The sequence below is a fragment of the Lissotriton helveticus genome, chromosome 12, assembly GCF_964261635.1.
Source record: "Lissotriton helveticus chromosome 12, aLisHel1.1, whole genome shotgun sequence".
In the NCBI taxonomy this organism is placed as follows: Eukaryota; Metazoa; Chordata; class Amphibia; order Caudata; family Salamandridae; genus Lissotriton; species Lissotriton helveticus.
Genome location: NC_136073.1, coordinates 834,742,520 through 834,767,729, shown reverse-complemented (window position 1 = coordinate 834,767,729; position 25,210 = coordinate 834,742,520). Strand labels below are relative to the sequence as shown.

General features: G+C 43.5%; 1 protein-coding gene across 3 annotated transcripts in view; it reads left to right on the top strand.

The window, feature by feature from the left end:
* The window catches only part of RFX2 (regulatory factor X2), a 125,950-nt gene that overhangs the window by 12,017 nt on the left and 88,723 nt on the right, over window positions 1-25,210 (top strand). For all 3 annotated transcript variants that reach the window (XM_078670661.1, XM_078670660.1, XM_078670658.1), the window contains exon 2: window positions 21,901-21,934. In XM_078670661.1, coding sequence (XP_078526787.1) covers window positions 21,916-21,934 — 19 coding nt within the window. In that variant the 5' untranslated portion in view covers window positions 21,901-21,915. The remainder of the gene's footprint in view (window positions 1-21,900; window positions 21,935-25,210) is intronic.

The window sequence follows — 25,210 nt, the reverse complement described above, 5'->3', positions numbered from 1 at the left end:
TTTGTAATGTAAAGTAGTGCCACACTATTGTGTAACAGTAAAGGCGCTCTTCGAAGATGTGTGATGCTGTTGAGTCTTAATTTATTTAATGGTTTTGTCTAGGGTGTTCCCGGCCTCTTCAGGTGTCAGCGTCTCATTTAAGGATGTACACCTTTAGGCTTACCTGATATGCCAACAAATATTTGAGATAAGTATAAGGCCATAAAAAAGTCTTAAAAAGATAAATATTTGAATATTTTAGTAGCGGGTACATTTGCTTCAGACACAAAATTATTCTTGATTGACAGCTGTTGGCTGTTACTTTTTGGCCGAGATGAACCTGCTGATAGGAGTCGTTTGCTAGAGTGGGATCGGGGGCGGCATACATCGTAGGAACGTTTGGATATCGAAGCAGTGGAAACCGAAGACACGAAAATAATCTGAAGGAGCCTTTTGTGATGGGATGTTAACTGATCAAATATTTATAGAAGCCGGAAATAGGACACATACTCACCAGTGAGTCTTTGAATTATTAACAGAAATTTTAAGAAGCAGGGATGGTCTGGATGTTACAGGTGGTCAGTTTCTCTGATGGATGCACCAGATGAGCCTTGTGGTTTCTGGTAGCCGTCAGTTTGCAGAAGAATAGAACCCAAAAGCTATTGGAATTGAGCTGGACCCACATAATTCTTCTCACCCACCTATCTGTATCCTTAGACTGTGGTGAACCTGCGTTATTTTGGCTCCAGCAGCATGACTTGGCTGAAAGCTACAGGTGCATATTTCCCATATGCACTTTTGGTGACCCTACCCCAGCAACTATGAACAACAAAATTTGTAAGAACTGAAGCTGGAGGATTGACATGAGCATTGTTCTGTTAAGCTACCGGTGATCTTTAGGGTGGCTTTCCGCTCCCTAACTCCCTGATGCAACTGTCAAGACTCTTTCTAATCAATTTCAAGAATGCATTATTCCCAAGGGCAATTCCCTAGTTGGTCAAAACCTACAATATGCTTTTAACCGGCGGCAATGCCTTTAGCAGTGCCTCAGAGTTGTAGAGTTGCTCCTTCTCTGGGAAAGGTTTGGGTTTACAGTGCCTATCCACCTGCAGATCACTAAATCGACTTGCCCACACTTCCACGCTCAATTCATCCATTGATGCGTGCAGGAAATAAAAGTGGGGCAAGTACGCCTATTACTTCAGCATGGTCCTAAAAGGGCTTCACCAATCATGTGATTGCTACTTACATTAATTGTTGCTTTGATGACAATAGAATTATCAGTGGCATTATAATAAATTATATTTGGACCCATTACCTAGTCAACCTATATTATCCATATGTTGACCCTGTGAGACTAGCTTTGTCGTGACCAGTATTGGCTCGTTTCCCAGCAGCAGCATTGCTCTATGTACCTTTGGATAACCGGGGAGAGGCTTGTTTTTTTGTTGGAGTCCTACTCCAGGCCCTCTTCAGTTATTTGAAGACTCTGCTTCCTTCCAGGCTCATCAGATGTTGTAGTCCTGCAGCTTCATGCAAGCAGGCAAACCGTACACCAACCAAAACATGTTCACCATGTTCCGTTATGGGAGAAGATATTGAATGGGATAATAAAACTTTCCATCCTTGCATCACCAAACATCTTTCTTCTTAGTACTCTATCTTTCGCACTGCCTTTTGCTAACTCAGTTAGCCTGACCAACAGTGAGAAAGGAAGGCTGCCAAGTGCCCAAAGAAGAGCATAGCGCAGGTAATCGGACCTAGTACAGTTGTATTAAAATATTTCCCACCCAATAACACATGAAAATTAACAAATTAACAGAAGCGCCTAAGATGGGTTGGCTACATCCTACTCTTCTTAGACGTTGATGTTGACAAAATAGATCCAAAAAGCCCCACACTTTTAATGTCCCAAGCTCGACCCACACCTGCTTGCTGAAAAGCGTGTGCTAATACATCGAATGTCGGTTAATGGCTCCATGCACACCTGACATAGTGATCAGGGAGATTAAGACTGGTGCTGAGCAGTCTGCCCTCTCTGAGGACGCGATCTGGAAATTGAGCAGATGGCGCCTCAAAGTCATCGAGCAGGTGTGTATTGTGGAGGAGCCAGTGCTCTTGTTCACAAGGTGACAGGTGGCAGTGCCACAGAAGCAAAGGTTTCGCATTACACCGGCAGCCTTCACAAAAGTCCTTCAAACCCATCTGCCCAGCTTCGATGCCGCACCAGCCCAAAGAAGATTTTGTCGGGGATCATGCAGCTTTAGATGTCTCCGGTGATCCCCCCCCCTCGTCAAGGTTACTTCCACTCCTGTTTTTTTGCAGATGTTCGAGATTTTTTTGAGGAAGTAGATTGTTTTCAGGCTGTCCAACCTGACTGACCTCCCAAAACAAACCTCAAACTTCCAGGACTCTCGAATTCTGACACTGACTTTTTTTTTTTTTTTTTGTGGTCATTTTCTCCCAGTTTTGCAGCATATAAATCATTTGTACAAAACTCATGCTATCCAGAAGTATTTATTTGCTCATTTAACAGCATCAATCAGTGGTTTTGATCAGAAATCTCTTATTACCGATCAGTAGCGCTACACACCAGATTGAGAACCATCGGTGCTGCTTGAGGAGTGTAAACGGAGAATACCTACGTACTTGGGGAAAAAGGAGCAACCTTTCTTTTGTTAACAGTCTTGACTAATAGCTTCTTGGGTTTTTTTTTTACTTGAAATTAAAAATATTATATATAGTACACGATTGTCTAAATATAAACCTGTTCGGAGGAACTTTGTGTTGCCATTCTTTCGCCAGGATCAACTGCGAGGCGCCTTGTTTCAAATTTAGGTGTCTTGCTGCACCCTATATTTACACACACTAGTCTATTTTTATCTAGGACTTTTGCAGCTTCAAAGGACGTCAGGTCAGGGAGAGTTATGCCGAGGCATGCCCTTACGCCTCCAAGAATATGCCACACGCTGACCCCAGAAATGCTCTTAATCAGTGTCAAACCAAATTTATTAAATGCATTTGAATGTGAGTGTGTGCAACAAAGTCTCAAATACTTCATACCACTAGATAACTTGAGAATTGTGTTCCAAAATATAATTGCCGAGTTAGGCCATTGCGTTGTTACAGACAGAGGAGGAAAGTGCACAGATTTAAAAGGGAAACTTTTCTGTGACATTCGGGCTGAAGCACAAGTGAGGCTTTTATATACAAGACTTTAGCATCTAGATTCCTCTTTCCTGGAATGGAACAATATACGCCCAAATACCATGCTTTACAATTTAAAAAGAATCCTGCATTGACACAGGATTCATTTTCAGAAGGAAGCGAATTTTCAGGAGGTTTGCATCAGTGAGTCCATAATATGAGTATGTATTACGTTTTGACTTTACAAATTTATAAGCCATGACTCTGCAAACTAATAATGCTTCCCAGTGGATGTTTACTCCAGTTAAAATCAAATAACTTCTGTAGATAGTGAGTACAAGTTGTGTAGCAGCCTAAAGGCAGTAGCTGTTAAGGTAGTTCTGGGCAGGTGAAACCTGTCGAAGTATCGGGTCCTGGTAAAGAATCCTCTGTGGCTCATCTACAGTTTCATTGATTTAGATCCAGGTTGCGTCCAATTGAGAGGCTCAATTTCTATGTTTGGTGATGAACTAGGTGGTTTTTCCGAATTTTTTGAAAGACCTGGAGACTTATGGGTGCATGTAGTAGTTTCATTGAATGTCCTTTCTATTGCTCAAATCTAAGGATTCAGGTATAGTCCATGACCAAGGTTTTAAATTTTTTTTTATTTTTGCTTACCTTCTCCGGGGCGTAGCTTACACTGGTGTAGCCAATGCAGTGGCACCACTGCACAGAGACATGGAGTGCCCCCTGAACCATGGTTATTGCTGTTTCTCACAGTTCAAACTGGAGCCAGGCAGGCTATTTCCTTCCTTGCGCTAGGACCCATGACAGGGTGTGATGGGTCCTAGCGCAGTTGCAGTTTGTTTGCCACCTCTGCGTTCAAATTCATGTTCATATTTTTTAAGCCCATTTTACAACTGAACTGCTCCCGATCACCGTGGATATCTGTTGTTTAAGTGCAGGAGAAAAGTTAAACTTCAGATTTTGTGACTAAATGCATTACTTTCTGTTGTCACAGCATTGGCCCAAGCAAGCTATCTAGCAGGGATTTCTCAGTTAAAAAAAGCCTCTCCGGCCACCTTAAGTGACTTTAAAAATGCTTTCTGCAAACTCCTCACTAGCAAGTGGGAAATTCACTAAGAACACTGCCCAGTATTGGACATGCACACAGCAACAATTCTCCAAGACCTCGAAGAAGGAAGGAGTCGTCCAGATCTCTAGTTCTCTCAGCAGGTCCTCGTAGTGAACGTCTACTTGTCCATTCCACTCTGCATCTGGAACTTATCGAAGAGCTGCATGCGCACTAGCTTTTTGTTCTTACATCCAAGTCACCTCATCGCACACTTGATCTGCTTGCTGTGCTATATTTTCATGTCATCATTTTCCCATCATGCTACTGGCCTTAGCAGTTGCACACTCATGCGTTAAGTTGTGCTTTAGGTAGGCAATCTATTAACTGAGTTGTTAAATTACATCCCCTCTGAACCATTTTAGCCATTGCCTACCGTTGACTCACAAATGCAAGCTCTGGTCCTCAGTTTGACTATGCTATAGTCAAACCTGCACTCTGTGTCAGCTCGTCAATATTGGTACTTTCAAAGCAGGTTCTCCTCCTGTCTGATTTCAATCTCTTGTCAAACTCCAATTGCACACCCAGCACTGCAGCTCCACGACCTCCAAATTTGTTCTACACCATAGGTCACTGACTTGGACTGACCAACGGAACTTGGACTTCATAATACTCTCCACTTGCCATGGAAGTTGTTTCCCTGATTTTCACTTTTAAAACTTTCCTGCCACTTTCCTTCCATTCATTGGACTTCATAATATCTCTCCAGATACCTCGCTTAACTGGTCCAGTAAGACTGGTTGGTGAAGTATCTGTTGCTGATTTGCGCATTTAATATATGTGCAACTGTTAAGAAGTCACAAATGAGACTTTCATCCTTAAGAGGTGTCTAGAATTGGTGCAGTTCAGTTGTGGGGGGTTAATACCACGTTAGTGCCGTGTATTGACTTTTGATAAACTCCACCTATACCAGAAAGCTTCTGCCGTGACAATAACTGCCCTTATTTGCTCAAAAGCTATACTAAGTTTGAGTGGGTGGGGTATCTCTTCCTCCACTTCTTCCGCTTCCCATTGACTCTCCAGTTGCTCTTTATGGGGCTGCGGTTTTGGGTCTAACAATTGATGCTATATTGTACTTCTCAATATTTTGTAAGAGTGGGTCTGGGAGGAGTGCAGGCCAGGAAGAGTCAGTTGTGATAAGTGGCTTGAGGGATGGAAGAGCCAGATAAGAGCACTGGCAGTGAAGAAGAGTGTGGTAGGTGGAGCAGGCAACCCCCCTCCCCCCAAAACCGGGTGAAGTGCCCGCTGCTAGAGCAGTCAAGCAGGGTGAATCAGCTAATTCACAATGAAGCATGGTAGAACACCAAGGCCGTGCTTATGGCCCTGGTACACTCCGTCACATCGGTGTAGAGGCCATTCCACAGCCACTCAGTCTGCATGATTCTTAGTTTCGAGCCTGCAATGTCTGAGAGGAAATTAACAGCCATTATTGGTTACAACAGTGACAAAATTCTTACTTTTGAAGCATTAGGTGACCCGAATATCCAGTATCCTTTACTCGCCTATCCTTCCCAAATCATCCAGTAGCATTTCACACAGTTATCATGGTTCTCTATAGTAATCTGGTATAGGTACGATGGGCAATAGTGATGGTAGCATGTAGCCTCTGACTTCATCTGGTGCCCAACTAAGCTCCAGAAGCTGCACAAAGCTGATCAGTGGGGCTTTTCCACTCCCTTACCTAAGACATTGCTGAGCTTGCCTTCACCACAGCTCCAGTAGACAGGAAATTCAAATGTGCATCCCCTGCAGAGAGTTACAGAGCACTTCTGAGAAGTAAAGCCGGGCCCCCGTCATTGCAGTTTATTAAAAAAACAATAAGTTTAGGATTTTGGAAGCTGCAAGCTTTTGGGGTCTTGAAAATCCAGCTGTGATCCCACCAAGCATGGCTTTACCTCATCGCCTCCCACTCGTTTAACAAATCCTGGCTCTGATAAATCCTTTCTGGAAAGCGGGTACAAATCTCTTGGGGCAGATGGAGTTATTTGCGGTGTTTCACTAGTAGAGCCCAGGCGATTTTCATTGGTTGGTAGAGTTATTGACTGGTTGGACTTCACGTGAAGGCACCCAGGGGCCTTACACATTGCGAGTTGTGGTTGTGTAGCATATTGTTGTATGTGCACATGTACATACATGTTTTGGCTTGCGACAAGCGCAGATCCCCCTCCTTGGGCGCTAGGGGGCATTCCTGGCATTCCTGCCAGCTGAGCTGGTATGTACAACACAGTATGTTGCTTTTCATGACTATACCTACCCCTGCTGGAATCGAACTTAAACAACTTCTTACTCAACCACCGTGAAAGTGCTTTGGGGGATCAGAAGGGAATGAAAGCACTAGGCAAAGCTACAAAACATTAAGCATTGGCATTCTGTCTTTAATATATTTATTTCTGGGCAGCTTTATTATTATTTTTTTTTTACTGATTTAATCGGCACACATTATACTGGTTCTTCTCCTTCCAACATTATGCTACCACAATATGTTTTTATGAACGTGAATTCTGTATTTGCTTGTAGATTTTTGTTCTTCTCCAATCGGTAGTTAAAACAAATCAAATTACCTTTTAAAGACCTCATTTTATGACCTCTCTTCCTTGTTCAGTTCCTCCTTTAATGAACTAATTTATACAAAAATCAAACTCGTCTGCCTTCTGCTTGGACTCCAGATGTAGTGGCTGTTTCCTGCCTAAGGGTCTATTTCCTCTCGTTCCGTTTCCTCTCAGTAGATTTCAAGTACATTGCAAGGCATAAATCCCTCCCGTGGGACTCATAAATGGGCTTTTACAGATTCTGTTGACTCGTTTTTTAGGGCACCAAGTGGTAGGATGCCTGTGTTTACATCACTAGTGGGAGGCTTGAGCCATCACTTGATGCGATTCGAAGTTCTAAATTATTTTGTGTATATGAGGAAATCCAACGTAGAAGCTAGAATTGCCATTTAGGAATTTGGGACCCAGGCATGAATCCCGGCCTTGTCTCAACACCGTGTTTCTGTGGGCAAATCACTTAATTTTCCCGTGGCTGAAAAGAAAAAAATATATTTTGGTTCTGTTGTAAAGCGCTCCAAGTATTTTTATAAAGTAATGCAAAGAAAGAAGTAATACTGAGAGAGAAGCTTTTGTCTGGGTCCACAATAACTAAGTGAACGACCATCTCACCCAGGAAACCTTAAACCATAACTGTTACACTCCAGAGGATCATCAGAGCTCAGTACAGGAAGTCGTGCCACAGTAGATAAAGAGTGACCAGGTGAGATTGGTGAAGTCCTAGAGTGGCCAGAGCAGGACCGCTGTGGGAGCAAGACCTAAAAGATGTCGCAGATGGGGTCGCAACCAAATTGCCCACCATGGCAGGAAATTTAAAGTGGCAGTGTCATCTAGTGATCGGGAGGTGCCCTTTCAATGGGCTAATCGTGGAATGAATTGCAAGACGGACGGGCATCTGGCCCTACTTACATTCACTGTAGCAGCGACAATACCCACCGTCCATACTAGGAACATGCCAGATATACAGCTTGGTTGAAAAGGATGGCAGTCACAGTTGCCACGGTGTTGGAGCAGGTGTGGGGTGAATGGTCAGATTGGCAGGGCACCCCACAATGAACAAAGCACTTTCTGACTCAGTGGGTCTCCAGTTGTCTGGTGGCACTGTCCCTTCCATGGTAAACAGTAAAGAGGAGGAAAGTACGGGGCGAACACAGCACTCGTGGCCATCACGAGACAAACGGCCTATAAGTGAACAACTGGTAGCAAGGATAAGTCTTGACCTTTGAAAGTGTTACCCACTGGAAATTAAGAGATTGATGCATGTGCTGTATAGCTGTAATACAGTCTCTGCTTTGCAGGTCTTAGCTCTCACTTTTCACTTTGACCCTGGTCTCCACATTGCTCATTGTATTGAGTATTTTTTTTCCTGATAACTTTTATTGAGAGAAAAAATTGTTGTTGAAATTCGGATATTTCACAAACGTTCCTCTTCCCGCCATATGCCATTCCCACGGTGGTCTATGATGATCATCGAAGTAACTACGCATGCTTCCTGAAGTGCACTCTGAATTTTCTCACAGACATGAATTAGCCCTTTTGGTTGGTCTTTTTGAAGTCATTCCACGTAGCACTCAAATGTGCTTAAGGACATTGGAAGCTTCCTGCACTTCTGCTATAACTGTGCTGTTCGAGTCATGGGAATCTTACATTGCTGCTGCTTACGCTGTATGTCTTCTCTGTCGTTCTCTCCCCCATTGCTGTCTTTGCAGTACCTGCTTTGTGTATCTGAGGAAAGCATGTACTACTCCTGTACCTGTCCCATGTGGTTGTGTTTCTTGACTTGTTGCTTCTCGTGCTCTGTATTTTCTCGTACCTCTGTGCTTGTGTCCCTCTGTCCCTGATCTCTCACTTGTACTGCTGATGCTGCACGAGCAGTACCTGTTCTTTTTGTGGGTGCGATTTTGTCCGGCTGATGTCCATGTCACAACTGTTCTGTCGTATTGAAAGCTGGGAGAACTTTTTTCTCTTTACAACGGATGAAATTATTGCCATTGTCAATAGCGGTTTGTTTCTTATAGGAACTGGGTCAGCAGGGTGCTCTGGAAGGCATTTTTTCGGTTGGTGTTGGTTAATGATCTGATGAGGCGAGCCATGTAGTGAGGTTAACCCCATTAAACATATTATTTTTATGCATGAACTTTTGGTCATGAGTGAACAGATGTATTTTTAGTGACTCTCATAGAATGGTCAAAAGTGAACTTTCCAAATTCTTTCTAGGTTAAAGGCTCCTAGAGTCGCTATTAATTAGCAATGCATTCCCCAAAGAAAACGGGTTACATTGTATCTTGCAAGATGAAGTTTATTTACTTAGTCCTCTGTTAGAAGGTGTAGGATGTCTAAGAGGAGAACATACTCTCATTCTAAATAGCTCCCTGTGTATCTTATGATGCCATCTCAACGGTAAAGACGCCGGTTTACTTTACCAGAGGGCACTCTAAAAGACCATATTGACAGTACGTGGACAGAACATCTGAAATATTGACCAAACAAATAATGGTTTCTTCTTTACGTGTGCAGGAGGACTTTTGAATCTCTACCTTAGCTACTAAGATAACCCTGTGCCTGGTAGATTGTCGTGTTTGTCACTAGGACCTTTATAACGGATTGATTGACTGAGCACTCAATTTTCAAAGCAACTTTTTTTAACGTTTGAGCTCCTTGTGATCTTTTCACATGCCAATGTCGGACGGCTTTGAATTGTTTTATTACTTTGTTGTGTGTTACGTTTTGTTACATCATTCTTCAGTTACTTCCCCTTGTAGTGTGGTACGTGGCAAGCAAAGTCCTAAATTGTCTCTTAGGGCAAGGTAGCTTTGATAGAAATTAGAAATATGTGGGGTTGTGTGGTTAAGGTGACCGTAGCCCTACAGTGGTGCCGAGGGGATGTGGCAATCTTACGATTTGCCACCCATTTGCAGCTGGTATGTTTAATTGATTATTGCTGTAGTGTATATGTACAGGAGGATCTGGTCAAAAGCCCTCCTCTGCCATGTCAACTAGGATAGAAGTATCTGTTGCTAGTTCTTCTGGATCTCTGTAGGAGGGACAGGCTTGGCACCCTTTCCTATGAATAAGTGAATGCATGCATGTCAAGTTAGAGTGCCGAGTTGAGGATCAACAGCTGTCTAGAGGTGGATCTACTGACTAAGCACACGAAGATCCCTGCTGAACTAAAGATTACTTATCGATCTTTTCTTGTGTGATCTAATTATCCAAATGTTGTAGTATCTCGAAATTGCAGGCTTGCATTTTTGAGGAATGTTTCCCCATCATTTGCACGGTTGTATCCCTGACACAGTGCTTCCTCACTTCTGGTTACAAGCAGTTTCAATTGAGCCCATTACCCATGCTCTTAGTTATATTTTCCTCTCCTTATTTATCCTTGTTCCAGAACTTTATTTGCCAGAGTTACTGTACGAGCCGGATTTGAAGGGCAACAATCATTAGTAAAGTACTTACAGCTCTAGAATACCGTAGAGGCTAAAATGCAGAGTCTGCTAGCCGTGTCAAAAATCACTACGCCATAACCACGGCAAGCATTTAGTAGTCTCGTCGTTCTTCAATGTGCTCTCTGGGGTCTTATTTGAGGGTACAGAAAAACGATATCTGGTCTTCTATCTATCTAGCACTTTAGCCTCCACATATGTCTTTCTTTCGTTAAACCTAAAGATTTCCTACTTCTGTTTCCTCCTGCTCACCAGCCTAATTTGTAATGGGAGTTAAGAGGTTGCTCTTATGTGGTAAAGTGTTGAGGTGGGTGTCAGGGGGCTCGTCGATATGTGTAACTTTTGGTGTTTGTATGTTTTGTAATTTAATATCTGGAAGTATTGTTTTCTCCAGTTCCTTTATCTCTTGGGACTTAGCTGTCATATTCGGTCTGTTGCCGAGAGGTTTTCCGGTCAGAGGCTAGCTGTGATGTGGGGCGTTACATTCTTAAGTTTCACCTGACCCCAGTGGTGTAATGATGTGGTTCGATAGCCAGTGTTGGTGACAGTGGTTCTCAATGGCTGTGGGTGGGTCTTCACATATCGCACGCTGATCTGGTTTATTATGGTGGTTGTCTTTGTGACGAAGTTTGCTGTAGGGTGTTTGGTCTTGCAATTCCCACCCTTAAATGTATCCGTCAGTGCATTGTCTTTTGCTTACTCAGTTCTCATGGACCTCTTTTGAGCGGAAGTGAAGTGTGATTCTAAGAGGTGGGGCAGTTGTTGTGAAGTGCTGGCTGGTGAACGATTCTGAAATGTTCTAGTGGGGGTTGCATTTCGGTTTAAAGATCTGTAGAAACTAAGGAATGCCGGTTAATTCATCTGGCCTCTTAGTGCCTGCCTTATTCAGGTCCTTGTGTATGCACAGCATCTTACCAATTACATCTGAGGCAGAGCCTTACCAAGTCCTACTCTTTCCATCTATCTCTGCTTTCTGCTTTTTTCCGAAATCTCATAGAGCTCATCGACTGGCCTTTTCTGCAAATCCGGGATTCTATAACCTTGTTCATTTTGGGCCACTATTTTTCTTGCCACCTTAACATGAAAATACTCTTTCTGCAAGTCGGCAGCCAAATGGACACATTATAAAGATGTTTACAGAGCAAAAGCGCCTATTATAATACTCAGCGAGCCATCCAAGTGTGAATGTGGTGGTTAAGCTAGAAATCAAGTCTCTAGTCTGTCTCTCGAACTCCTGAAGCCACCTACAATTGGATGTGTGATTCCAGGCATGCATCAGCGTGCAGACATCAGCACAATATGTGTAAAGACTGACAGTTAATGTTCTTTGAGCTGAGCGCTGATCCATTCACCTACAGCTTTGCCATTGACGACAACCTTTATCATTCTGTGGTCTTTGAAAATGAGTGGCATTGGCCTGGATTTTGGTGTCTAGTACTCAAAAAGCTAGTTAATTTGCCTGTGCTTGTTCAATAGTTAGGAAACAAACTGCTTGCACAAAGATTGAACCACAGCTGAAAACTCCTGGTAACCAGCAAACTCCTAGAAGAGGAAGTAACCATACAACTTGATGGATTAGTGAATTGTTCAAATTTTCTTGATGTCTATTTGTCTGATAACAGGGACAGAAATGGGAATAGAATCGCGCATATTCGGTTAAATGAAGAGCCCCGCCTCTCCCCGTTGTATTTTCTGGGGGCTCATTCAGGATTTAATTTGGTGATGTTTTTATTAAGCTGCAGCAGGTTGCAGAGATTGGTAAAGGTCTGTGTGTGGCATTTCACGGACAAGTCGCTGTAATGTTACGTGCTGCCCAAGTTCTCCCCTTTCCCCTCCAGACTCCTTCAGCTCTTGATGTCGCTCGCCCTCAAAGGCAGCCAATTTAACGAGCCCAAACGTACAGAGGAATCGCATTTGATGCGTAATGAACTTGTGTACGAAAACTGTCCTGGTTGCCTAGCAGCCGGCGAGAGGCAGAGCACAGAGGAAAATCCTGCCCGTGTGTTTTTGGAGTTGTTTTAGGTGGGCTGCGCGGTGGAAAAGGGCTACGGAAAGCTTTTCTTTCGATGGGGTGCAGTGAGGGAAGGGGACCTGTGAAAGGTGAAATAAGTTCATCTTCTTAAAGAGACAGCCGCCCTGATTCACGGTTTCAGTAGGACTGCACAGTAGACCAAGCCAGTCGTGGGGGTTGATGGCCCTTGCCCTGTCACGTTTCTATGATGGTGTATGTCGACATTGTTTTATTTATCAAAATGTCGACATTTCCAAATCATTCTTAGAGCAGTGTGGTTTTGACCTCCAAACTACTGCGTGCTAGCTATAATTGTTTTACAGTGCCTAGACCTTGCTCTTGCATCAGGGCTGGCCTTAGGCATGTGCAAGCTGTGCACCTGCACAGGACCGCCAAATCCCAGGGGCCGCCACGCCAATATATATCCTTAATATAATAATCCTCTGAGGATGGATACATATTTGCGTGGCGGCCCCAGTGGCAGGGATTTGGCCACTTCCAAACACCCTGACCCCCTTCCTGAGATCCGGGGGGCTCCGCCCCGCCCGGACCCCCTCTTCAGGGCCCCCTACCTACGCTCCCTGCCCAGGGCCGCCATGAGCCTAGAGCCGCCCCTGCTTGCATCCAACCGCTATGGGGAATGTCCTCTCAGAATTTTTTTTATATATAAACTTTGAATCAACAAAGACGAGTTTTTTTCTTATCTCAAATTTCTTTCGTTAAAAAACTGCCCCACTCAGTCTTCAACTCTGAGAGTTTGTGCCAAAGTTTAGCTAGCAAATTGAAATGAGAGGTAACTATTTGGATGAAAAAAAAATGCATCTGCTGTACCCATATAAATATTTTTTAACCGAACCGACAAGTAAAATTTTGTTCGGGCATGACGTACAAAAAGGACACGGAAGTGGTACATGGGACAAAGCAGGTTGGGTGATTTACACGTCCCAGAGTTTTTGAATATTGTATGCGATAGGCTTGCTGTTACAGAAAATATAACTGCATGGACAAACATAGCTCTTGGTACAAAACAAGCTAGGCATGCAACACGTGTATGGCTTCATTTCCATATTCACATATTTACTCTGCTTCATTGGCTAATTATTCGCCACCAGCTTCCAATGGCCCAGATCCGTGTCTCCCGGATCTGTTTTCATGTCCGATGACATAAGAAATATCTCGAGCATTGTAAAAGTGCCTGTATTTATAGGAGACTAAGAAACCAAGCTCATTGATCCCCAGCTTCCATCAGCTTCACTTGATGGCAATATTAACAAAGGAAGTAAAACTGTGTCCTGGTCATGTGGGCAGTGCAGTTGCTTTGTGTCTAGGTAATCTCTGATACCCTCTGGGTCTGTTTAGCCTCTAGCTGTGTATTTTGTGGTGTTATGGCAATCTTTGGTTTGGTAGACCAGCCCAAAGTGATTGCACCACATGAAGTACTTGAAAAGCGTGCGCAGTAGATGCTGCACCCCCACCTTCACCTTTCCTCCTAGATTTCTAGACCCGATTGCTTGGTAATGAGCAGGTTGTGTTGCTCTGCTGAAACCCTGTCATCTGTGAGGATAAGGAACTCTTTTTTTTTATTAAATACATAAAAGAAACAATGAAAACCTTAAAAAAGTAAACCAAAATAAAAAATAAATAAGTTCAATACATCGTTTATAAACCCAACATTAGCAGTATTCATAGCCGCTATTTATTAAACAATTTACAAATCAGTTACTGGGATTCGTACATGTACAGCAAGAACGGAGAGCAAAAGAGAACCTTTACCTTGGTAAGAACCGCATCTGAATTGAAATGTTGCTACAGTGAGGACCGGATAACTGAATTCAGGAGGCGAGGGTTCAGGAGCATCTTACATCACTAACATACTAGACAACATTATGTATAGAAGTGTATAGGCACAGGGAGATGATCATTTTCGAGAATCAAACCATTTTGGGGGGAGGCAAATGGTGAAGTTACTGTCATAACCCAGGTGTCTAGATTGCAAAGTCAGGTTGTTAGGCCTTAAACTAAATTGTTTTACATCTCAAAATCAATTAATTAAAATGCAATGCAGTTAAGTCTCTGCGTCTCAAAAATTTTATACAGGGACAGTCTATTCATTTTTCAGAATCAATTATTGGACATTGATTGTACCGTTCGTAATAGTCAATCCTTTTCATTCCAGGGTTCTAACATTTTTTCCTGGGCACTTCAGTTCCACAAGTGTGTATATCTTCATATTCCATCATTTTCTTTGATATATAGGGAATTCTCACGTGACTTTCAGAAATATAAGATTGCTCTCTATGTGACTTGAATAGCCTTTATTTGCTTTTGTGGCAGCAGATTAGTTATGTATGGATATTTTGATGATGTCAGGGATGCACTAGAAAAGCTTCATCCAAATTTGAGCTCTTCCTAATTGCTCGTTATGAGGATACATGGCCTCCCAGACATGCCTGGATTACTGAAAGTAAAGTGTGAATTTTCCATCATGGTATCTTAAGATATACACACTTGTGGCACTGTTAAGCCCTGAAGAAGTGGTAGAACATTGTAGAACACGTGTTGATGACTACAGCCCAGGAATAACAAACGTCTTGTACTAACAGTGGTATCTGTGCCAAATACGTATGTGTTTTTGACTGAATTAATGGACTGAGACCATGTAATCACTTTGAGACAGACAGTTTAACAACTGATGAGAAATGAATTTTCATATGTAATATAATAGTAAATATTGAAATCTGACAGGGACTTCTAGCAGCAAATTTTTCACCTTTGAATATTCCCAGTCACCAGACTGGCTCGAGAAATATTTTGAGCAATTCCCCTTGTGCATCGGTTGGTGGTGTCGTTCGGTTCCACGTGGCATCGTCTGCACCGGAAGTGACATGCGCTGAGCCTACATAGCTGCCACCCAAACGCACTGACCTCTGTTCTTGATCAGTTGTTTCCACACCAGAAGCACAGAGTGAAGCTGAGGAATAGTGGCTGGTGGTCCCAAAAAATCTTGTAAGTAAGAGCAGACATGGGGAGGGGTAGCATCAGTGAGGAACCTGCACCTAGATAGTCTTTACTAGATAAAGCATTATCAAAGGTAAGTAACTTGTTCAACGGATAGAGACTTCTAGGCGCAGATTCCTTACCTTATAATAGATATGGAAGCAATATCTCTCCCCGGAGGTGGGTCTGTAGATTGTTTTAGACTAGAAAGTCCTGGAGGACCGAAATAGACAAAGTGGTCATCTCACCGGACCTCACTGTTGAGGCAGTAGTGTTTGCAAACGTGTGCTGCGACACCCACGTAGCTGCCTGACAGAGATCCAAGACCTGGACTCCTCTAGCTAACGCAGTCATCACAGCCGTACCTCTGGTGGAATGACCTCTTAAGCCCTCTGGGGGCTGTTTCTTGGCCATTGTGTAGCAGATCTTAATGTAGACAACTATCCCTCGGGGAGGGCTCTTTTGAATTGCCTTCCCTTTCTCTTCCCCTGAAAATCAAACAAGGAGATGGTCATCCACCTGGAAATCTTTGGTACGATCATTAGGAGGGACAAATATATGAATAGGAAGGAAGCCTGTGGCAGCTGACCACTACAAAGTAGTGAAATTAGAATCACAATGAAGCCAGCCAATGGTAAGCAATTGGTGGCCTCTAAAGCCCACTGTTAAAGACAAAAGCTTTCAAACAAAAAGCGCATACACTGTCTAGGACTCTAGGGAGACCTAAAAAAAGGAATTTATAACTTGAACTAGCTCGTAAGTTTGGACACCAAGTGAAAGGGGGCAGATAAAAGGGGTTGATGTAGATCAGTATTATAATGGAAAGCAAGAGTAACATAATGTATAAAAACTCTACATTGTGCTGCCTAGATCTGTGTTTAACACCTATCGATTCTGGTCTCTGTTATCCATTCTTTATTGCAACCGGTTGCAGTACTGCACAGTGTACAACATTTTATGTTTGAGATGCGCTTACACTACAAATGATATCTAGAACACGCTCCTCTGCACGTTGCTAATTGTTTTTCACCCCAACAGTTAAATTAAGCATCCTCATTTCACTGCAATGATGGGGGTAAAGTGTAGAGCCAACTTTTATTTATTTTTATAAAGTTTTATATAGCGCTAGCTAGACCAGTGGTTATCAGAGTGCTTTACATACATAAAGGAAAAGAAAAAGAATTGCATAACATCGCAGTACATGAGGATGCATAAAAACAAAAGCAAAGACATAATACTTATGCATCCATTGGGGGGAGAAAGACGCAGGTGGCTGACAGTCAGAAAACCACCATCCTTGAAGGTCACAGTGAGTGGGGAGTCCACTAGGTTATTGATGTCTGGGACGGTTGCCTTGGTTGGTAAAGTATTGGTTGAGGAGAAAGTTTCAGGTCCTTTTTGAAGCAAGAGAAGGAGGGGTTGCATCTGAGGTAGATTGGGAGTGCGTTCCACTTTCTAGGAATGTTGCCAGAGAAGGACCAGCACTGAGTAGTTTTCTTTTTCAGTTTTGGAGGGATGAGAAGACGTGAGTTGGTGCTTCTCAGAGTTCTGGATTTCCCTGCTTCTACTAGTTTGCTGTTTAGGTAGTTTGGGGATTGGGTGTGAAGGGCCTTGTGAGTGATGCAGGTCAGTTAAAATACATCTACCTTCCATGGGAAGCCAGTTAAGTGCGTAGAGCATTGTTGAGATGTGTTCAAATCTTTTTACACCAGTTATGAGTCGGGCTGCCATGTTAAGGACTGACCTTAGTGGGACTAGGTGAGCTTTTGGTGACCCTGTTAGGATGGCGTTTCCAAAGTCCAGTTTAGAAAGGACTAGAGATTGTACAATAGTCTTGAGATCATCTTGAGAAATGAAAGGTTTAATTTTCTTGAGGTGTTTTAGAGAGTAAAGCACACTTTTCGCAGAGTTCTTGATGTCGTCCTTCATAGACAAGTTCTTGTCCAGGGTAATGGATAGTGACTTTACTGAGTCGGATAGGACGAGGGAGCAGTTTAGAGCATCATGCTCCTTGAGCCAGACTTGAATTGGTTGGTGGTTACTTTTCGGAGAGAACAGTATTCATACCGTTTTGTCCGGGTTCAGTTTTAAGTGGTATGCGTTAAACCAGGACTGGATCTTGGTAAGCGTGACATTGAGGTGTCGGACATCACTGGGCGATTTGATTTTGTAGTATATTTGTGTGTCATCCGTATATAGGTGGTAATTAACCCCTGCTTGTTTCAAAATAATTGCAAGGGGTTCCATGAAGAGATTGTAGAGGGATGCTGATAGGATGGATCCTTGCGGGACTCCAAGTTTGACTTGCGTTGGTACAGAGAGGCAGGAGTTGATTTTAATCTGCTGCGAACGGTGCTGAAGGAAGGAAGTGAACCATTCTAGTACTGTGCCATTAATGCCACATCGGTTCGGTTCTTCAGTCTCAAGTAAAGCTCAATGGTTTACTGTGTCAAATGCAGCTGATAAATCGATGAGGAGGCAGGCAGAACCTTCATCTAAGGCGCTGTGGATATCATCTGTAATATTGAGCATCGCTGTTTCGGTGCTACAACCTTTCCCAAAACCCGACTGAAAGGTGTTGAGGAGGTTGAAATCGTCAATATGTTTGCTAAGTTGTTGAACGCACTTCGCCAATGTTTTAGCTAGGAACTGAAGGTTGGAGATAGGTCTGAGGTTGTTGAGCTCGGAGTCGGCCCCTGGTTTCTTGAGTATGGGTGTGATTAGTCCTAGCTGGAGGGAGTCTGGGACACAACCTGATGTGAGAGAGGAGTTGATGATTTTTGTCCATACAGGGGCAATTATGTTGTTTTTTTTTTACTATTGTGGATGGGAGGGGGTCCATAGTGTGGGACGAAGGCTTTAAGCTTGCAATTATATTGAAGACTTTGATATCCTACTTGGGTTCCAAGTTAGACCAATTAGTGTCATTTTTCAGTTGGAAGTGGGTCTGGTTGTCCCTGGTAAGATTTCGATCTGTATGGTCCGGGGTGGTTAAAGTGGGGCAGGATGCAAGGGAGGGAGGATTTGAGGTTTGGATGAAGTATTGCTCAATTTTTGCGACTTTATCAGTGAAGAAGCAGGCGATTTCTTCACATCGATTTTTGGTGGCTTTTATTTCTTGTGGGGGTGTTCTGTTTGTTTGACTTTTGACAATGTTGAAGAGTTCTCTAGGTCTATTCTTCGCCTGGTCTAGTTGGCTGTGGAAGAAAGTGGCCTTTTCTCTAAAAATGTGTTTTTTATATGCCGACCGGGTTGATCGAAGTTGTGCTAGGTGAAGATTCGAAGGGTTTAGTCTCCAAATCCGTTCGGGTTTGTCTTCTTTCGTTATTAAGATCCGTATTGAACCAAGATTTGGATTTAGTAGATATCAAATGTTTGCGTTTGAGTGGTGCTACTTGATCTAACACCTGTCAGTGTGGAATTAAAGTGGGCTGTGAGGTCGTCTGCCGTCATATTGGAAGGCTGGGGTTGTAGATGGGCATGAATCCTGCATTCCAAGTCAGTTATGGGGACTCCTTTGATGTTCCTGGTCCAGTGCTTACGTTTGTCAGGTTGTATTGGTTGGTTTCTGACATGTGAGTCAATATTAAACAGTTTGAGGTGGTGGTCGGACCAGTCAATGGGAGAAATCTATCTCAAAGAGACCAGCTCAATTTTGGTAATGATTGTATCCAGAGTTGCTCCTTTGTGTGTTGGTTCACTGCAGAGTTGTTTGAGGTTGGTACTTTCAAGCAGGTTGGAGGGGTTCTGGGTTGTAGTGTATTCTGGGTTGTTCCAGTGGATATTGAAGTCACCCAGGAACATGTCTTCCGTGTCTGTTAGGGAGAAATGAGTTATTAGGTGGGTTAGTTCTTCAGTGAAGAGGGTACGTTCACCAGGAGGATGGTAGATGGTGTGAAATTTGATGGGCGTGGTGCCTTTGGCTGGAAGTTCAACACCTAGGTACTCAAGAGTCAGGTATTCTGTGGATTTTTATCTGGTAAACTGTATTCCTTCTTTATGGATGATAGCTAGGCCGCCACCTCTTTTTATCAGTCTGTCATGTCTGATGATGTTGTAGCCTGGGGAGGGGGGTTGATAAGGTCTAGGATGGGGGTAGAGTGGTCATTGAGCCATGAGTCTGTGAGGAATTTAATGTCTAATTCTTCCGCGAGTATAACTTCAGCAATGTCAGTGGCGTGTTGAACTGCTGATCTACAATTGAGGAGCATGCACGGTAGAGGCTGGAGCGCCTCAGTGGTAGTGTGTGCTGTATGTATAGAAGTGTATTGAGCAGGGGGTCTGGGCGAAAGGACAGGTCTAGGGATTCTATTAGTGCTCACTAAAACTGGGATTGTCTTTGCGTTTGATCAAAAACCTTCCACAATTGGATGAACACTATGTGATATTTTCCTTCCTTTATAGTATCCCTGCCCATCAATCATTGTCCTTACCTCTGTATTACGCTCTCCCATCACACCCTTCCATTCTTCAGTGGGACCGTCTCTACTCTGACAAACTTGAAAAGGTTGAACCGGATCATCCTTTTGCTACCCTAAGCCCTAAAGCTGACAAAATGGTGTCAGCCGTTGGTACTGGGGCATTGTCCGACTTTGTTGCCTTGGAAAACATGCTTTCTTATTTGTTGCTACAATTGTTAGACGATGCTGTCTTTTTAGTCGATACTCTTTTCAGTTCATGCCATATGTAAACAGCATGTATAATCTAATTGTTGTGTGTTGGAGACCAAAGCACTTTGATAAGGGCTAGTGGAATGTTGTCATGCTATTTCGTTTTCTGCATAGTTATGCGTTTAACACTTAATCCATATTTGGATATATTTGCAAAAAATAGTTTTGGGAACAAACCTATCGAAAATGACTAAAGACAGTTCTGCTCATTTGCAGAATCCTTGCAGAGGTAAATGGGCCACCTTTCAGCTGCTGATTGCCGAATTCGTTTATTTAATTGGTTCTAATGAGGTGAAACTTTGACCCAAATAGTGTCATGATGCTATAAAAAAAAACACAAAGTACTGACATTGCTGCTTGAATGTGCCGCATAATTTCCCTTTTCTTGCTGCATAATTTCATCCCAGCTGCCGCATAATTCAAGTGGCCTTGCCTTAGATTTACAAACGAGTAGTAACGAGTGAAGGTTGGGTGGTGAGTGCCTCGGTGCCCGTTCACCTGGCAGGTCTCACTAAGCAGTTCTTGAACACGGAGCAGCTCAGATTGGCAGTTCTGTAGTTGTGAAATAGCATCCCACCGCAGACCAGACTATATGCCCCTCCCCTCCACCCTACTCCCCTCCATCCTACTCCCCTCCATGTCCCAGCCAAGCTGACAGTTGACCTTTCCAGGGAACACCCAGCTGCATTGATCTCAAACCATTCACTATTGTGTATTTTTATTGAACTAGTGTGACATTTTTGAAAGGCTCTGAAAACCTCTCTCTATTGGGTATTAGCAGATGTTTAGCTGCTACAGTAGCGCCTAGTTGCTACTTAGCACTTTGTAAATTATAGTGCTCGCACCTGCAGCGCTTCGAAGGTAGCGTAAGCACTGTACAAGCCACTGATCAAAAGCGTAGATATCATTGGCTCCGCAGCATTCAACAAGTGCTGTCTGGCGCTTATGGACATTGTTTACCTGTGCAGTTTGTCGACTTGTTGCGTCACTATTAGTCACACCGGTGTAGTTGTCTGGCTGGGAATTTGACTTGCGCAATGGTTTGCTGCAAAGCAGTCCGAAAGAAGCTCACACTGATTGTAAATAAGCGCGGTTCAGGAGTGACTGGCACATGTATTAACTTGCTAAAGCCGCGCTGTCTTTTTTTTCCTCGTGTTTCAGAGCAAATCCGATAAACCTGTTTGTGTTGCTATAGGACCCACCGATTTGTCCATTCTCGTTTGGCTTCTGAAAATAATAGATTACATATTTTAGTGTTTTTTAGGTCTGGTTAATGTGAGCTGGGGGAGAGCTCCGGGATGGATTGGGGGATGCCTTTGTTTGGTTTGGGAAGTGTTCTGTTGGTTGCCCGGCAACCTGCTCTTGGAAACGGGAGTGGACGGCGTCGCCCCTGGCAACCGTTGTTACTCTGCAAACAATGTGGGCTAGTGCAAACAGAGCCAAGACTGCGGGCTCTGGCTTTTAATTGCACATCTGCATCTGTTTTTCTCTGATTAAAAGGTGTTTGCGTCCGATTCGCCTCCGACAGATCCCCGGACAGCTTCGTATTTTGCCAAACTACTTACGGGGGGCCTTTATTTGACATTTTCTATCTTTATTTCGAAGATGCAAAGTTTGAAAGCGACAACTCCAGAGTACTGTCTGTCGAGCTTCTCGCTTCACAGGAGATACTCGATGCTTTGGAAAAAGTTGAGTTTAGAAATACACATATATTTCCCGCAGTTCTACTTTTTTAAAAACGCTTTAAGTTATTTTCTGAATAGGGATTTCCAATTTCATTTCACAGGAACTCATGATACAGCTAGAGATTATTCTGTGTTTTAATTAACATATTTTATTTACCATCGCAAGATTAGTACTTTCATTTTGAAAATTGTGATATTTCTTCCATTAAGGTGAAATAAGTCTTTCTTATATTTATATATAATATACTGAATGATTTGTCTTCGAGAATAAATGTGTTAAAATAATACTTGGGTCTTTCTTCCCACAGAATCCTTGATATCTCATGTTGGCAGAACTCTCAGGTAAGTCTTTCTTCTGTGTCCATTAAGTGATGCTCTGTTAACTACTGACTAACCGTAAATGATCCATGGGTGGTGTATTTATATGATGCCATAAAATTGCCCAGCATGATGTGTACAACAAAGCAAGTGGTCCTAAAAGAGGCCATGGGTAGCGAGTATTTGTCTCATTGGTTATGAGCTGTGCCCCGTTGTGCTCATTTCCCGTATTCCTGCACTTCTTTTGACATATTTGTGTCTCCCACTCTGCCTTGTGTCAACCTTCTTGTCATTCCTCAGCTCTTCAGGGGTTTTAAAAATACCCATATCACTCCGCATTTATTGAATGTCCAAACAAATTGGTGGGTGGAAGAGTCTGTGTGAAAAACACTTTAACATTCTTTCTTATTCTGGCTCTACTGATCTGCCTCATTGTGTGTGTAAATGTGCTGGATTTGTCATTGTCTTGCATATACTCATAAACCATAAAACACATAAAACAGAAGTGCACAGTGTACATTCTGCTGGTTAATCAAGTTTCAAGAGTCAGAATTCCCATAGGCCGAAGCTGGCCTCTTGCTGACTCTTCACCCACCCACAGTCTTAGTCATCACGTCAGGTGAGCTACAGAGGGTTTAAGGACGTCCTCAGTGGCCCATTGTGGTATTAGCTAAAAAAGCTTTTGGAACTCGTATAACAAGAGCGGATACCTTTTCGCCTTGCACTCATGATCGATACCACAAAAGATTCCAATAGTGAGCATGCCAATATTGCTCTTCGGAAATTCCTCTTATCCCTTTTTTATTTTTTTTATTTTGTACATTTAAAAATGTGTACGTGTAATGTGGAAAAAAGAAGATCCACCCGATCATGTTTAGGAATTATACCTTGATGTTACCTATTAGCGAAACAAATCTGTTCGAGGCATATGGGCTGCAGATGGTACATTTATGAATAGATCGCCATCTGGTGTTGGGCTCGGATGATTGCACTTTGTTTTTCTTCTGGAGAAGTCTTTGTCGTCATAGATGACTCCTCCTCTCGGTGTTAGTGCGCATGGGCATCGGCTCCATCCTTAGATTGTTTTTTTCCGCCATCGGGTTCGGATGAGGATCGAAGCGCTCCGGACCGACTTCAACAAAGAAGGTTATAACCGGCGCGTATTCCTTTCCAAATCGACGGTATCGTTATCGAACGCGACTTTACTCCATACCGACGCGGTTCGAAGGACGACGACTACGAGAAACTCAACGTAGTCCATGGAAAGGACTCCATTCAAAAAATGTCCAACGTGTGGTGCTAAGTTCCCACACAAGGACCTACACGAGGTGTGCAACCTCTGCTTGTCCCCTGAACACGAATCCAGGGACTGTGAGGCCCGTGCAGCGTTCTCTTCAAAGTCGACGATTAGAAACCGTCGAGCCCGAAGACACGAGGTATCGAGAATGCAGTCACAAGCAATACCGGAGCTGTTCGAGGACCAGCACCCAGAAGAGGAGGAAGAAGAGGCCGACGAGGCGGGGTCTGAAGCGGACGAGTCTGACGTCGAGGAAATCGACGTCCAACAAACCGTGAGTGACGACGTCCCTTTACCAAAAAACAGACCCCCCACGGTATCGACCCCGCCTTCGAGCCCGGTCAGACAACCGAAAAAAGTTTCCAACGCCCCGCCTTCGAGCCCGGCAACGAAACAGAAACCGAAACACTCGGTCTCCCATCATAGTGGTTCCGGTTCCGATAAACGGACCACATCGACACCGAAGCACCAAGTCAAGGAAAGCTCGAAGTCGAAGCAGTCCATGTCGACACCGAAGCACGCTTCGGCGTCGAAAACACCCTCGACACCGGGGACATCTTCGATACCGAAGAAATCGGATCCGAATAAAATCTCGGCACCGAAAATACAAATGGACATTCAAAAGAAAAAACACCTTTCGGACCCTAAAACTGCGGTACCGACACAGGAACACGGGACTGATCCTAAACAAAAGACTCTGTTTATTGACCCAAAGACTGGCAAGGTAGTCACAGAGCTACCTAAAAAGAGGAAGAATGAACATTCGGACGACAAGACTCATCCGAAGAAGAGAACAATGGGGACGAATACAACTCCTCCCTCTTCTCCCAAACCTAGACACACACCATCTTCTCCTCTTCCTCACAATAGGCCAAATATTCCTCCCACACGACCATCTACACCTACAACAGATGTAGAGAGTGACACAGGGGAGGGGGAACATCCTGATGATGAAGACACAATCCCAGAGGAGGCAGACCCATGGGAAGAGTATAATGTAGGGTCAGATAATGATACCGACCCTGAATTGTATCCCTCAAAACCTTCACCTCCTGATGACAATACTGGGTTTGCACAACTCATTAATAGAGCAGCAACATATCATAAGGTAGAACTACATGCAGAACCTCAAATACAGGATCTCTTATTAGAAACACTACCTACTGCACAAAGAACATCAGGAACACTACCAATGCTTAAGGGCCTTCTCAGTCATACATCAGAGATATTCAAAGACCCAGTGAGGACTAGGGTATTGAACCCAAGAATCGATAAAAAATATAGGGCAGCTCCAAAAGACCCAATATACATTAAAGGGCAAATTCCTCTAGACTCACTAGTGGTCACAAACGCTCGTAAGAGAGCAAACTCTTTATCTACAGGAGAAGCTCCACCTCCTGATAAAGAGTCTAAACTAATAGATGCCTCTGGCAAGAGAGTAGCATCTCAAGCGGCAAACAGTTGGCGCATAGCTAATACGCAAGCACTACTTGCAAGGTATGACAGAGCGCATTATGAGGAGTTAGAAAAACTCATCACACATCTCCCTAAAGAACATCAGAAGAGGGCAGATCAACTCATACAAGAAGGGAAGTTAATTACTAACACTTCGATAAAGTGCGCCCTAGACGCGGCAGAAACTGCAGCAAGGTCTACAAACACAAGCATCATGTTAAGGAGACATGCATGGCTCAGAGTATCAGGGTTCAAACAAGAGGTACAAACATCGTTACTGAACCAACCTTTTGATGGGAAAACACTTTTCGGCACAGGGACAGATGAGGCCCTAGAAAAGATGAAGAAGGATACCGAAACGGCTAAATCAATGGGAGCATTGCAACAGCCGACACAAAGAGGTTCCTTTCGTAGATCCACCTATAGAGGAGGATCCAAAAATACAGGTACAAGCCAGCAGCAAACCTCTTTTACACCTACATCACCCAGAGGTAATTCTAGAGGTGGCTACAGGGGTAACAACAACAAGGGTAGAGGTCGCGGAAACA